At 41.5% G+C, this 16935-nt stretch overlaps 1 protein-coding gene across 1 annotated transcript in view; it reads left to right on the forward strand.

Moving 5' to 3' along the window:
- Positions 1-5412: 5412 nt before the first annotated feature.
- Positions 5413-16935, forward strand: part of GAK (cyclin G associated kinase) — a 73678-nt gene continuing 62155 nt past the window's right edge. Inside the window, exons 1-5 of the mRNA XM_075282821.1 lie at positions 5413-5830; positions 10599-10660; positions 13739-13798; positions 15175-15289; positions 15488-15630. Coding sequence (XP_075138922.1) covers positions 5689-5830; positions 10599-10660; positions 13739-13798; positions 15175-15289; positions 15488-15630 — 522 coding nt within the window. The 5' untranslated portion in view covers positions 5413-5688. The remainder of the gene's footprint in view (positions 5831-10598; positions 10661-13738; positions 13799-15174; positions 15290-15487; positions 15631-16935) is intronic.

Below are 16935 nucleotides of genomic sequence, written 5' to 3' on the forward strand. Positions count from 1 at the left end.
ACTACATCATGAAAGGTCAGCACATGTTAATTAGGATCAATGTAGAATAAGTGGAGGGAACGGAAAGTCCCAGTATGTAGTGCAGTCAACGACAAAGTACAACCACTGCCAAATAGGCCTGTGGATAATAAGGCGACCAACAGGACCATACGAAGTGAACAAAATAACCGATAAAGCAAGATACCGACCAAATATGAAGTATGCATCCCAACGCACGTTTCTCTACCACGGCTTCATCAGCGAGAATGATATGAGTTTGTATTTGGAAAAAAGCCATCACGGAATAGCAATACCTGGAGGTAAAATCTGTATATTTGGAATGCTGCAATGACATTCATAACAAGTAAGGGCAAATCCATGTATATCACACATGCATAGTATATATATATAAAAAAAAAAGTGCACATAAAATGATGTATATAGAGGTACCCATAGATGGATGAAATTGACACAGAACCTGTATGTAATGGGTTTGCTGTCCATAATTAATTATTTTTTGGACAAAATGCAGAAGTGTGCATGCAAGACTGTTGTCTTCTTCAGGCAATTGTACTGTATTTTATTGCATTTGTAAGCAGTGCGTTTTATTGTTCTTTTTTTATAGTGGCCTGAAGAAGATGCTGGTCTTGCCTTGAAAGGCGCAGCCACCCTCTGCCTGTCTTTTTGAAACCAATAAACGAATATTAATTTATTTTAAATTTTGGTTTCCTTGGATTCCATCTAGTGGCGCTCCCATTCCATCCCGGTTTTTTGTTTTCTCTGCTCCCAAGTGTATATATATTCAGTAATTACACATGTAGTCTCCAAAAAAGTCAACGTAAACAAATAGGAATATATAATGAAAAACTAAGAAGAACAGGAAAAGTAATTAAAATGAATCACAAAAGAACACACAAACAAACCGTTAAAAACATATTCCAGAGACAAAATAAACTGCATCTGTGAACCAAGCTCCCAACAGAATAGAAGACATCCAGAATTCCCTCTTGGTTTGTCCTAAGTAAGACCACAGGGACATGTCGCAGAATAGATTACCCCAGAAGAAAGAAAGAAGGTAAAAATCTTATGCTCATGGCTGTGGTCCGAATTCCAAACAGAAGTGGTAGTTTCCACATTAGGGCATGCTACACAGCCACCACATGTTCAACATCCTTGTCTGAGACCCGACTTGCCGAATGGATTTGTCTTCTTTAATAAGTGACTGCAGACCAAAACATCTCTAAAATTTCTAGATCTCTTATGGAATTTTTTGCACCATATCTCCTGAGGATGGGCTCTCAAGTTAAAATGACCCTATTTCTTACGAACATCATGTCATCTAGAGGTATATGAAGTAATATGTTGTACCTGTCGATCAGTCAGTCTGCTACGCTGTTTAGATCATAATAATTCCCTCCGATTAATTATAGCAACACTTAGGGATTAAATGCTCACAGTACCCCTTGGATGAGTTTCTTCAGGGCTTTAGTTTCCAAAATGGGGTTAGGGTATTTCACTTTACTGGTATTTCAGGTATCAGAAAAGTGGAATCACCTAAGAAGTGACCCCCATTGTGAAAACTTCACCCCTCAAAGAATTTATTATGGGGTGTAGAGAGCATTATTATCCCAGATGTGAATGCACAGCAGTTGGTGAAGACTGAATGTGTAAACTGTGCAGAGTGCATTGGGAACACCAAATTCTCTATTTCCCCAGTAACTCCTATGATTGGGGAAAGGGGGTCACTACTGGTTTCTTTTCCCTCTGAGGCTAAGGCCCCACGGCCATATCCGCAGCACTAAAGTACTGCAGGAAGAACCGCTGCGTGAACGCATTGCGGTTCTTTCCGCAGCACTTTTAAGAGAAAGTTCACAGAGTTTTCCTCTGCGGACTTTCTCTTAACATTTATATCTATGGAAAAGCCGCAACGGCTTTGCAAATCGCAGCGTGTCCGTGCTGCGATCTTTTCCGCAAAGAATCCCATCCTGCACTGTACAACGCTGCAATTTTTCCCGCAGCGTCTCAGCCTTAAGCTCTAAATGTGGTATGTACCCGGATATACACTCGCACAGTTTATACATTCCCTCCCTAACTCAGCCAGTTATGATTTGGTGTTTTTGTCTTCACATTGTACATGTATATGAGTGCTGTTTTTTGTTTTTTTTGTGGGATGAGATGCATTTTGTAATGACAGCATTTTTGGATGCTAATAACCTCTGTCAGGTTCCTCACTGTCTTCCTAGCTAAACTAATCTATCCCGCTCACTACTAGACCCCCCCCATGTGTCTCCCTATCTAAGGTACGCTAAGTTATCCTGCCCACTGTTAGCTCTTCTCAAGTAACTAACTAAACCCATCCCCTCACTCCATCGTCAGCATCATACTTACCTAGCTTCTGATCTGGGAGGCGGCTCCTCCTTTCCTCGGCACTATGTGCAGGCTGGAGAAGCTGCACACAGAGCGAAAGTATCTGTGAGCCCAGTGCAGTAGAGATGGATTGTCATCTCTACTGCGTAGAGGGAAAAAGACACTAGAAGCAACCCCCAGACTATCCTTAATCATAGCAACTAGTGGTGAATTTGTTGTTCCCTACATACTCCACACAGCTTACATATTCACTTTCAACTATTGCCTGTGCATTTAGACCTAGAAATATAATGCTGACTACGTCCCTTGCTAAATTCTTTTAGGGCTGCATTTTTCAAGACTTTCTCACTTTCCGAGGCAATTCCACTATACTTGTACTTTAGGGTCTCTGCAAATGCAACCTGGCACTTGCTAAGTATACCAGCAAAATGTGCTCTCCAAAAGACAAATAATGCTTCTTCCATTCCAAGCCCATGTACCCATGCAGCAGTTTACAACCACATCTGGGATACTGCTGTGCTCAGGAGAAATTGTGTAACAAACTGTAGGCTGATTGTTATCCTTTAAATGGATTGTACAGACAAAAATGGACAACCCATTTAAATTTTAAATCAGGGACAGTGAGAAAAAAAAAAAATCACCTTTCCCCGATGCTCTGGTGCCTCCCAGTAAGGTTCAGTCTTCTTGTCATGTGGTGGAAGTCCCAGCCACACGTGACAGCTGAGGCCAATTAATGTCCCCCTCATATACCCTGCCAGTTTATTGTCCCCACCCCCTCCATCTGTCCTCACAGTTTAATCACTGGTACTTACCTCTCCTCACTTCTCTGTCTCAGATCTCTTGTCCCGCAATGTTAAGGGAACTGCAGGCTCGATGTGAGTGAAGTCATCATATTGCACTTACAGCTCCTGAAGCTGGAGCATGCAGTTGAACAGTGGTGAGGCAGCGGCTGTCTGCTCCTGCTTCACCACTGTATTCAACTCATCTGCAACTTCTTTGTTGAATCTGGGACATACCTCCCGCTGACCGCAACGGCAGGACAGGACCCAGAATCTGGGACTGTCCTGCAAAATCTGGGACGGTTGGGAAGTATGATGAGGGTTTTCTAATATAAAAGCCTTTAAAAGGATTCTATCATTGGGGAAAACTGATTTTTAACTAAGCATATATTTTCATAGCCTTTAGAAAGGCTATTTCAGACATACCTTTAATTTGTTAATCCTCCCAGCTGTTTTTGAATTAGCCCACTTTGATATGGTAATTAGCCTCCAGCATGCACCCAGAAGCGTCTGTGATTCTCTCTGAACACTGCTTGTGTAAAAAGTGGTTACATACGGAAACCATAGACTATAATGAAAATGGTGAAAAGGACTTTTCTATCCGCCTATTTTACACGGAATGAGGAAGGAGTCTCATACTGAGACTGAAATGCTAGTGAGAACCTAGCGTAATTGTGATGATCTTTTTTTTTCTTTTCAATAAAGTATGATTTAACATAAAAAAAAATATTATTTGATATAAGAAAGAGAAGTGTAGATTATTTACCCTTAGGTTTTGTTGACAAATTCCCAAAATGAAAATCCACAACTAAGTATTGTCGGGGGGAATGCCCCAGGGTAGATGCCATAGGCATCCGAATCTGGTAAAGATGGGTACGAGCACTCGGAGAGCACACAGACATACATTCAGTTGCTGTATTCAAAGTGATCTAATTTAACGGTGGGAAACAGGTAGTTTATACAATATGGACAAAGAGCTGGCTTGGCTATTCTAATTAGTATAACATGATTGGTTATAGAGTTATAAGATAAGCCTGGCACATGCCTATTGGCTGAGGCCTAATGTAACCTACATCTCATTATAGCTTTCTCACTGAACAAAGAATACAGAATGCTTAATATGTGAGCTGACATCCTCCACACTGTGTGTGTGTGTATATATATATATATATATATATATATTCATGGCAAGAGAGATAAGGAGACATGCTAGGTGCCACACTACTCCTAGACTAGTTCACACGGGGACATGGACGCTGATTTTGGCCAAATCAGCCTCCATAAAATGTAGCCCTATGTGAATTGCTAGCTTTTTTTTTTCTGCTAGCAGAAAAAGAAGCGACATGACCTAAACGCCTGAAAAAATGAATTGGAGTCTATGGGGCGCTGAAAAAACCGCTAGCGGTTTTTGGTCGCTTATTTTTGCAGCTGTTTTGGCAAAAACAGCGACTGAAACCGCTAGCTTTTTTTTAAATCATGTACTTTTTTGTAGTGCAAAAAAAAAAGCTTCAAAAAAACAACAACTGAAAAAGCGTCAAAAACAGTGTCAAAAACAGCGTCCAATGCAAAAAAGTGTCCAAAAAAAGAGACGCTGAAAAATCAGTGACAAAATCAGCTAGGCTTTTTTTCACGTGTGAACTAAGCCTTTGAGATAACAAACAATAACTTACAGAAAGTCTGTGCCTACATCCCTTCACACTCTGAGTGACCTCATCTCATAGTATATGTGTAAGGATACAAAATGGATGACATATACGAAATGGAGTACATAAAAATACACGATTATACTTGCCCATCACAGTATAGTGCAATGTAAATGAATAGGGTTTTACAAAATAGAACACAATTTTTAAATAATTTCTGTCAAAAAAAGACAAAAGTATTGTCAGTATGATACTTTTATTGGCGAACCCAAAAACGACATTTGGAAGCTTTCAGAGGACACAGGTTCCTTCTTCAGGCAGGAAATGAATGTGAACATGACTGAAGGAGACTGGCTCGGAAAGGTTGCAAGTGTGACTTTTGTGGTCTGAAGAACTGTTTTACCCATGATATATAATATATAAATATGGGGATGCCATATATCACTAGAGTTGATGCTAACATACAATATTAGCTATGGTCCAATATCAAACCTGAACACTGGGGGGCGTGTGGTAACCAGGGCATATGAAATGACTTCCTCTTCTCGCCTCTATGCCTATATTAGACCACTAGAGGCAAAGGCCCTTACTGAGACAGAAAAGAGCTGAGCCATTGTCTGCATTTCCTCGCCTGTAAGGCCGCTCTGTCTACTATTAGTCCTCACAACTCCCTGCCCCATCACAGATGTAAAGCAAGCTGACTATACACGTCATCTCCAAGCAGCATTCCACACGTACTGGAAAGGAGGTGAAGAGGAGTGGAGGACGTTCGTACGTCAGCGGTGGATGACGTCACGTATACGGAAGCAGGGTAGAGGCCGGAAGCTGGGTACTGAGTGAGAGCCGGGCGCTGACATCTGCCTATCTGGGGTTAGCCGTTGTCTGGCTGCCCGCTGTTGTTTGTCACCCCTGTAGCCACAATGTCCCTCCTGCAGTCCGCTCTAGATTTTCTCGCCGGACCGGGCTCTTTAGGGGCCGCTGGCAGGGACCAACATGACTTTGTGGGGCAGACTGTCGAGCTGGGGGAGATGAAGCTGCGGGTGAAGCGGGTGATTGCTGAGGGTGAGTATACTGGCTATTACCTGTGCTCCCTGTTATTGAGGGGAGGGGGGTTCCTGTGAACCTGTACCAGTGCACCTGCTGGGCCCACCTGTGCCTCCCAGCTCCTCCCCCACTCCTAGTCCTGAGGGATGGTGTGAATTGACCTGTATTACTAACCTCCTCCACTCCTGACTGTACATTCCTTGTTTGATTTGTTAAGCCTCCTAATTCTTGCATATGCTTACTAGTAAGGGCAGGTGGTTTAATGTGTTATGTATACTTGTGTGTACGTATGTAATATTCAGCACTTCTTCTGGTAATCATAGCTAGTATATATTCCCCGGCACGCTGCTGACCAATATAATCTTAAGAGGCTAGTCATCAGTACTTCCATTACTACCTGGTACACAATGTGTCTCTTCATAATGACATTTTATTATTCCATCATTTAGCTTTTTGACAGCAAGAATAGCGGAATACTGAGGGACTTCATTAGGTCAATGGGATTCTCTAGAAACCATCAGTGTCCAAAAACAGATCTAATAGCTCTTCTGTAGACCAAAACATTGACTCTACTGTGAAGAGAACTAAATGCTGATCTATATAAACATGTTCAGTGCTTTCATCTGCCATAGGATGACAGAAATGGATATTAAAGATGGCAGCATAACGGAGCCCCCTTTCCTATGGCTTTGTCCGTTCCTGTTGACTATAATGTAAACGACATGATGGGTGCTATCTTCTGTCACGTTTGTTTACTTTTATATCATAAATAAAAATCCTACATGCAGGACTTTTTCTTCCATCAGAAAGTGGTAAATATAACGGAAGAAAGCAGCCATCATGTTTTTTTTTGTTTTTTTTTTTTTTTTTACACTGGGGTGAATGAATACATCTTCTGCCATTTAGGCCATAAATACCTGTGGGGGGGGGGGGGGGGGCTGAGAGACAGCTCTCTGACTGTGTGCTGTACAGAGCTGCTTCTGACCTGTACACTATACAGGGCCAGAATCAATATATAGCGTCTGGGCACAGTCACTTCAGCTCAACGTTCATTCAAGTCAGTGGGACTGATATGCAGTGTTGCTTCCCGACAACTATAAAGGGGATGGAGTCTTCTGCTTCCGGCCCTATATAGTGTATTGGAGGGGCACAGGAAGCATCTCTGTACAGCTTACTGGTCCGAGGGTCAGCCCACCACTGATCAGGTATTTATGTTGCTCGTATCCTGTAACACATGAGCTTGTATAATGTGAGGTTTTGACTTTTTGTGTGGTTGTCTTCACTAAGTTTTCTGTTGCTGAAAGGTCAAGTTATAAGCTTTTAAAACCTTAGACTGGCATAAGCAAATTTACCATAACGGGGGGTTCCAGGTTTTTAAACTAATTGATAATATATTGCAAAATTCTCCCCACAATTTTATTCCTCTGTTGACAACTTGAGAGTTTTTGAGGTAGACTGATTGCAAATGCTTACTCTAATTGATAGTGATCCCCCAATAAAATAACCTCATTCTGTTTATATCACTTTGGTTCTGCCCCTTTGTCAAACAAACCAGGATTGCTACATAAACTTGACAGGCTGTGTAATTGCTGGCAGGGGTATACTTCGATACTCATTCCAGATTGATGTGGGGGCCATCTAAAACATGTTATACTGTATGTGCCATAATTATATCAAAGGTAGTATACAGTTTGTGCAGGCACTATGTATAGCTTTCCTTTTTTTAATATTTCTCCAGTCATCTATAAACATATTTTGTCCATATAATGGCATCCTTCTGATTGAGGCATTTGAAAAGCAAACAGTGACTCCCTTGGGAAGTCAATTTTTACAGGTATATTAAGAGCTAGTTCACTCGGGGTCTTTTGGCAGCAGATTTTGACACGGAATCCGCCTCAAAATCCGCTGCCAAAAATGGCTCCCATTGACTTCTACTAACTAGCGGAAAAAAGAAGCGAGCTGCCCTATCTTGCTGCGGATTCCACAGCTGAATCAGCCACGGCATCCACGGTGCGAGTCTCCAACCCATTCATTTGGGCCTAATCCAGAGCGGAATGCCGTGACGAGTTGCCAGTGCACTGCATGTGTACAGGCGGAACTCCGTGTGAACTAGCCCTAAAACTGTTTGCGGGTTGTTGTGGTTTTTTTTTTTTTTTTAACAGGTGAAGCATGTTAAGTGTATCTTTAATCTATACAAACAAAAACTGCAAACAAGCTAAACACTGCATTTTTTATTAATGTAGTTTTTCACCACATCTGAATCTTAACATGTGAATATACCCAAAGAGTCTGTTGTGAATACAATTAATGCTGTTACTTCAATGCTGCTTATATAATCACATATACACCATTTGGTCTCTATTAATTAAAAGTTAACCATTTTTGCAAATATAAAGTTAAAAATTCTGCAGAGTTTTAAAGATTTTCTCTAACCATATTAGTGATGACAACCCGTTGTCTTGATCAGTTGCCAATGGATACGACCACAAATGCAGAAACTTTCTATGGTCTGGGACTTGTCAGGAGCCCAACTATGTTTTCTTTACTATAGCTGGGTTATCAGGCAGAGACTCTACATGTATGAGAAGATATTCCAGCTACAATAAGCAAATCATAGGTCTTGCATTCATGTTCACTGGTCGTGTTCACTGGCAACCGATCAAGGCAACAACTTGTGACCACAGGATATTTAGAGAAAAACTTTAAAACTCTGCAAAATGTTTAATTAGTTATATTTGCAAAAATATTTAACTTTTAATTATCTACAAATTTAAAAATGTTTATATACATGGGAATACCCCTTTAAGCACTTAATAATAGATTTTATTTCTTCAACCAGAATTCATAACCTTGCCTTACATTTGTCTACATTAAACTTCATTTGCCAAGTCTCCGCCCATGCTTACAGTTTTTCTAAATCCCCCTGTAATCTACTATCCTCCTTCGTTTTGATTACGTCGATTAGGGTCGTCTGCAAATATAGAAATTCTACTCTGTAAACCCTCTATCAGGTCATTACTAAATATATTAAAAAAGAGAGGGCACAATTTTGACCCTGTGGTACCTCACTGGTGACTGTGAGATCCATTAACCAACACTCTGTTTCATATCATGGGGCCAAATGCATATACTTTCCTCCAGTTCCAGGCCCTTCTCATTTTGTGGTACAGTATCAAAAGCCCTTGAAAAGTCAAGATAAACTACATCTTCAGCATTACACATGTCCAGTTTACAACTCTATTTCTTCATAGAAACTGATCAGATTAGTCTAACAGGACCAAATCCTCGTAAACCCATCCTGATTGGGTGTTATAAGGTTATTTACATTGAGATACTCCAGGATAGCATCTCTTAGAAAACCTTCTAATATCTTACCTACCATTGAGGTTAGACTTACTGGCCTATAGTTTCCAGGATCACTTTTTTTGAACCCCTGATATATGGGCTCGACATATCCAATGCTATATTCTTAGGCAGTGGCGTAACTAGGAATGTCGGGGCCCCGGGGCGAACTTTTGACATGGGGCCCCCCCGACACCGAAGATCTCGACCGAGTCCCTCCTACGCATTCCTGCGCGCTCTATTATGTTCCATAGTGGCCCCTGCACACAGTATTATACCCAATAGTGGCCCCTGCACACAGTATTATGTCCCATAGTGGCCCCTGCACACAGTATTATGTCCCATAGTGGCCCCAGTACACAGTATTATGTCCCATAGTGGCCCCTGCACACAGTATTATGCCCCATAGTGGCCCCTGCACACAGTATTATGTCCCATAGTGGCCCCTGCACACAGTATTATACCCAATAGTGGCCCCTGCACACAGTATTATACCCAATAGTGGCCCCTACAGGACTAAATACTGTCACATCACCCGCTGACCGCTATACCAGGACAAATTGTGGATAAAAAATCAGGTCATGTGCATTACAAAATAGTAACTCCATGTGCCTCATATTAATAGCAGTTAACCCCATCATCTCCCTCACATTAACCCCTGTGTGCCTCACCATAAGAGTTACTGATATGTGAGAGACATGGAGGTAATTATAAAGTATCTTCATTATTATTACCCCCATATGTCTCACATATCAGTAACTCTTATGGTGAGGCACACAGGGGTTAATGTGAGGGAGATGATGGGGTTAACTGCTATTAATATGAGGCACATGGAGTTACTAAAACACAAGTAATCACCCCATATGCCTGACATTAATAAGTAACCCCAGTACGTACCTGTGTAGCTTTAGTTTCATTTTCCTTCTTCCTTTCTTTCTCCAGTGCAGGACGGCAGGAGCTTGGCAGGGATAAGCCCCGCCTCCTCCTCTCATTGGTGGGCAGAGGACAGCAGAGAAAGGGAGGGGGGAGAGAGGGGGAGCGTCCTGAAGCGCTGACAGGAGCCAGAGCTGCAGCTCCTGTGTCTCAGCCGTTGCTGCAGCTTCGGGGCCCCCTGTTGGTGGAAAGTATTCCACCAACAGGGGGCCCCGATCATTATACTCGGGGGTCCGAAAAGACCTCCGAGAATAATGATAGCAGCGGTAGCAGCTGTCACCGGGCCCCTAATGTCCCAGGCCCTGTGGCAACTGCTACTTCTGCTATGGTGGTAGTTACGCCACTGTTCTTAGGTTACAGAGCCTGTTTCTGTAAATATTCAATATAGGCGTTCATCTATCACTGTGTTCAATTCCTTCAGAACCTGGAGTGAATGCGTAAGGCTGGAATAATTGTAGTGTGCGTATTACTAATATCCTTTGTTGATTTGGGATTTTTATTTATTTTTAAGGTGGGTTTGCGTTTGTCTATGAAGCTCAAGATCTTGGTTCTGGAAAAGATTATGCACTGAAGGTAACAGTTTCTTGACTATTAGAATACATGGCTGTCTGCTTAACAGGGTTTTCTAGACCAAAATGGAATTTACGTACTGCTGAATAATCCACAAGATAGGTCATTAGTATGTGATCTGTAGGAGTTCAAAACCTAAACTGCGTACAGATCAGCTCTTCCGGCAGTCTCCAGAAGCTGGAAGTTATAACAGTGGCTGAGGAGCGTATACAGACTGCTCCTATTCAAATGGAAGTGGTTCTGCAATTCTCCAGAAACCCTTCTATGCAGTGCTTTGGGCTGCTGCACCGCTCCTGTTATTTGAATAGGAGCAGCCTGCACACACTCTCTTCTGCTGCTGTAACTTTGCTGTTTACAGGTTGATCTGTTCGGGGTTTGGGTGTTGGACCCCCACAAATCATGTATTAATGACCTATCCTGTATGACTTATCAGTATGAAAAGTCCATATGGGGCCAGAAAATGCCTTTAAAGCTTAGTAAAATGTACCTGTTACACTTTAATAATTATTATTATAAAAAAAAAAAGTGTAAAAGGTTTTTTGGTAAACCGTTTTGTAGTATATTTTACTTTTTTTTTTTTTTTTTGAGAAAACAACTTCTATTGTTCTCTCTAGCAACGCTCTAAGCAAGCATTGCCAAAGAGAGTATGTCCTATATTCAGTGGGGTTAAAATGTGTCAGAAGTGTCTTACACTTTTAAGACTTGTACAAAAAAAGGTGTGTTGCTTTAAGTGTAAGGGGTGGAGCTTTTTAGAAAGGGGGCTTAAAGGGCATCTGTCATGGCAACTTAGGACACTAATCCACCCTCAGGTTCTTATGGACAAGAGGTTTAGTATCCCACATGGCCTGGTTTGGGCCAGTTCACACGGGGATTCCACGTGTGCACATTCCGTCGCGGCTGCCGCACTGTATCTGCATCCCGTCGCAGATCTCCGCTCCGAATTAGGCCCAAATGAATGGGCCTAGTCTGGAGGATGCTGTCGTGAGGCCGATGCCTTGACTGAATCAGCCGTGAAATCTGCCTGAAGAAAGGGCAGATCGCTTCTTTTTTCCGCTAGCGGGAAAAAAGAACACTAGCGGTCTACATAGAGCTTTGGGTGAGGGGGCAGATTTGGAGGCGGATTCCGCACCAAAATCCACCCCCTCTTGCCCTGTGTGAACTAGCCCTTATTTTATTTTAAATTTTGGTTTTTATTGAAATTTTTGAGATCATAAAAAGGAAGCAGAACTGTACAACATACAAAAATATGAAAACAAGAAGGCATATGTAAAATACAGAAAAATTACAGATTATTTGGGTTGGGAACGCACAGTCCGGTCATAAAGTCGGCAAAAATGCTCCAGATAAACGAGCTATAGCCATCAGCAGAAGAGTCCAATCCGCAAGGTTTAACCCTAGGAGATAGACGCTTGAGAGGAAAAAAACAAAGAAATCAGCAGTAGGATACAAGGGATGGGGGGAACAGCGAAATAATAGAGGGGTAGATAACATAGAACAAAAAACAAACTACCTTGGTAATGCAAAGTACAACAATACATAGCTCACTTCAATGTTACATCGTGCCCGAAACTGAGATAGATATAAGGCTAGGGGAACATGTCAAGCCCTTCACCTATCAGGAAGAGCAGAGTAGAGGGAGCAGAAACTAACTGTGGGAGCTTCTCCCTTCTCCATTAGGGAGAGCCAGAGAGCCCATTTAGAGTGAAATTTGGAAAAGGTGTGATTTTTGGTGGCTAGCATCCTTTCCAGGGTATTTGCTAAATTAACATGGTAGAGCAGCTCGCCATTGACGGGCAATCATGGATCTAGCTGCCAAGATAATCTGACCCAGGACCATATATGAACCAGTTGTTTTTTTTATGCTTTACTATTTCTGCAAAACAAAAAAACATTTAGTGAAACTACATATGGGCACCCCCTGATCTCACCATGGGGGGTGCCCAGGGGGACAGTTTGAATGGTGGAAACATTGGATCCTGCAGTCATGTTTGATCATGGCATCAAAAGGTTAAAAAACCCCTTTGGAGCTGAGCTCCAATGGGGGGGGGGGTTGTTAAGGAGCAGGGTGTTAACTGTTAGTTACAGCTAACACCCGCTCCTGATGCCGTCCGATAGTTTTGGTTTTATTTAGAAACCCTAAGATGCTGCAGTCATGTTTGACAGCAGCATTTTACAGGGATTCTATCATTGGTGTCAGTGGTTTTGAGATAAAGACATGCCTGGATAGCCTTTAAAAAGGCTATTCTACTGCTACCTTTTTTTCAATTGTCTCCGCCATTCCGTTGTAATCCTGGTTAATTACTTTATGTAAATGAGCCCACAAAGCACCCTGGGAATTCCCATTCTGTTGTACCTCGCTATGGAACTCAATGAAAATAAAACAGACTTCCCCAGGGACATTTGCTGGTTATCTAGTGACTATCTGTTTCCCCGTCACTACTACACCCTCCCCCCCCCCCCTTCTTGCCCATCCATTTCATTATACTTGCGCATCTTCCTTCTAACTCCTGCCTCTTTTCTGACTGCTGGTGCACCCAATAGTCCCAGTGCCGCTCTGTGCTCTACAGCCAATAATCCACCTCTAGTGAGCAGCTCCCACGTGCATATATCGTGGGGAACCGCTCAGGTAGATGCTTGGTAGCAGTGCAGGAAACAGAGAGACACACAAGTTCAGCATTTATTTCACTTGTAGTGCATAACCTGCCTTTACCATACACCCTTTAGCTGCATGGCTGGAACATACCTGTTCTCCTACACCACACCCTTCACTTCCTATATATATATGTCATCGTCAAGAAGTGCTCGACTGTTTGTCAGTTCTCCCCTATTCAATCCTGACCCACTGCTATCGCACAGGTAGTTCCCTCAATGTTGGTCTGTTTTGTTTACAGCATTGCAGCCTTGATTTTCCTCCCAGAGATTGGTTACTTATGGCATGTATTAAGGTGACACTTTTGTCAAAAACTGGCAGGTAACCCAGGAACAATTGGCACATGTGCAGCACAGTATTTGAAAATTGAGAATTTTTTGTTACAATCATTTTTTGTTACAATCTATTTATTTATTTTTTTTTTTTTGCAGAGATTGCTCTCCAATGAAGAAGAAAAGAATAAAGCGATTATTCAAGAAATTTGTTTCATGGTATCCTTTTAATACATAATTTTGTATTCTTCTGATTCATATACTGTATTTAAAAATGTCATAAGCCTATTGTTTCTTATTTTTTTTAATTCTTGGAAATACTGCATGGAGCAAACACAGAAGCATTACTTTAAATGTTTTTCTGAGATTACAATATTGCTGAATATTGATATTATCAATATCAGAACAGTGAGGGCCTGGTTCTTGACACCCCTACTGTAATAGTGACTGTGCTGGGTATTGTGGCTTTGTCTAATTCACTTCATTGGGATAAAGCAGCAATACCCAGCACAACCCCTGCAAATTACACGCGGAGTGCAAGTGCATGAAACAATATAGAGAATATACCTATTGCCCAATTGCCACAGCTTCTTCAAATAGCTGATCAGCGAGGGTGGCATAAGAGACTTGAATCTTATATTGGACATTGATTGTCAAGTTTTGTAGGGGGCACACCTCTTTACTGATTGGGTGCTAATTGTCGGCGAATTTATAGAAAAAGGTATATATTTCCAGCACCAATTGCAGAGAAACAGCATAATGCAGAGCTATAAGAAAAGGTGCTACAAATGATGTTAAAGAGAATACAAGCATGAGCGAGAAAAGAACAGAATATAGATATGCTGTAAATTGTAGAGCAGAATTCCTACATTTGCTACATTTGTTTGAAGTTCCAAACCTTACTATTCTTTTATGCAGTTATAGTCTAGTCAGTGAGCTCTATTTTATTTCTCCTGAAAGCCAAGTTATTTACTTCTCTCACTAGCCCCATAGAACTACACTCTTCAACATTTATTTGTTAAAATGATATATATGGACATTGAATGGAGCTGTAGGAATATTTGAATAAGGGTGCTGTACTGCAATGGTTAAAAGCTCGGGAAACCATCAGCAATAGTTGCTGCGCAGGTAACTTTGCACTGCCATGTTTCATTTGCAGCATATGGATGAGATTGGTTTAAATGGCACTATGCTACTCTTGTAGGTTGCAGTAGAGCTGACAAAGTAAATACAGCTGCGACTAACCCACTGCAATTACTGATTGGATGACCCCAGCTTTAATACCCCCTACCTTTGATCTTCTGATCATGTGTGTCAGCTAAAAACAATTGGAAGGAAAGTTTTAACGATTAACTCTAAATTGCTGTGGATTTACTCCTGCAACTTGCTGCAATTTTTCGAAAACGTTGTGACTGTCAATCAGGAGGTATCAGAAGGAGGCGGATAAACTGTTTTATTCAGGCGAGCCTAAGGTAGGTAAGAATGCTGTTAGTTTGGCAGTGACTGCTGTGCTGACCGAGTCTCTAAGAATTGTAATCATGCTTCAGAAATAGTTATGAGATCTCTACTTAATTTCCTTAGTTTATTGTACATAGAAAAAGTTATCTGGTCACCCAAACATCGTGCAGTTTTGCTCAGCTGCATCAATAGGAAAAGAGGAATCGGACACAGGCCAGGGGGAATTTTTGCTGCTTACAGAATTATGTAAAGGTGAGAACAAGATTGTGCACAAATAAATGTAATACTGGTTTCTCCTTTGTCGGACTAAATGTACACTTTTTATTTATCTTGAAGTAAAGTGAGTGCTAAAACCCAATAGCGTAAATCTCTCCTTCAGCAGACTGTTTTCTGCCTGAGAGCACTGCCTCATGAATGTTTTCAGTGTTGTTGTTTTTTTACTTTTTATAGGGCAACTTGTAGAATTCTTAAACAAAGCGGAAAGTAAAGGTCCCTTGTCGTGTGATACTATATTGAAGATGTTCTACCAAACTTGTCGAGCAGTCCAGCATATGCATAAGCAAAAGCCTCCAATAATCCATAGAGATCTAAAGGTAAATACAGGGCTAGTCATAACAAGATGCAAAATGCAGTTAAAGGGGTTATCCAACTTCTGGGAAACAAACAGCAGCAAATGTTATAAAATTCCGTGGGGGGAGGGGGGGGGAACAGATATCCTACCTATCCAGTTCCGATGTACTAGAAGACCTCTAGTTTTGTTTACAAGCATGCTTTGCCTTAGGAGTTACTGGCTAGCAGTAGTCTTTATAGCAGTGGTGCAAAGCTAGGAAAGTGAGATATAAGGCCCCGTTTACACGGGCCAAGTGATCTATGTGACAATAGTGATCTATGTACACCGCTAGCTTACTTTTTTCCATGAAAAAAGAAGCAAGCTGACCTTTGTTCAGGCAGATTCCGCAGCTGATTCAGCCGTGGCGCCGCCTCGCAGCAGCACGCTACGGGGTAAGCCCATTCATTTGGGCCTACTTCTGAGCAGGAAGCCGCAACTGTTGGAAGTCTCAGCAGGCGTATTTTGGTCCTATTCTGACACGTCTTCCTGCGTCAAAATCGGGACCAAAATACGCTCTCCTTGCCCCATTTTAACTAGGCCTATCAACGTGGTCATGTAATGGTTTTGAGTTGTTTACATGTATGTGTAAAATATTGGGTTTTTTGTTTGTAAAATATTTATTAAATGAAAAAGCACATCATTAACAAGGTATACCACATTACAGAACAAGTACAGAGGGGAAAATAACATGCAGTATTACATATTATTACAAAATTAGACTCTATAGTCCAGTGTATACATCAGTTTATGTTACGTATGGATAAAACCATTAACCGATAAAAAGCACTGCTTCTAACATTAGAAATCAGACCATGAGGGGAAAATGTAAAACCAAGATTACTTACCCAGGGATTGTGCTTGTGAACAATGACAGACCAGCATGTGATCTATTGACCCCTTTACACCACGGCCATTTTTCGTTTTTTTGGCTCTCTGCATCTGCCATAACCTTTATTTTTATTTTACCATTCACACGAATGAGAGGTCAATTTTTGCGGGACAAATTGTACTTCATAATGGTACCATTTAATATTTTGTATACTGTTCTGGGAACCTGAAAAAATTCAGAATGGGGTGGAATTAGAGAAAAACAGTGTTCAACTTTTTGGTGTTTATTTAGGTGGAATTCGCCTGAAGATAGGTCATGTCGCTTTCTTTTTCCGCTAGCTGAAAAAAAACGCTAGCAAAAAAAAAAAGGTAGCGGCTTCCATTGATTGGGAGGCGTTTTTGCAGGCGTGTTTTGAGGCGGATTCCGCGTCAAAATCCGCTGGTAAAATAACTCCATGTG

The sequence above is a fragment of the Leptodactylus fuscus genome, chromosome 1, assembly GCF_031893055.1.
Source record: "Leptodactylus fuscus isolate aLepFus1 chromosome 1, aLepFus1.hap2, whole genome shotgun sequence".
NCBI lineage: Eukaryota > Metazoa > Chordata > Amphibia > Anura > Leptodactylidae > Leptodactylus > Leptodactylus fuscus.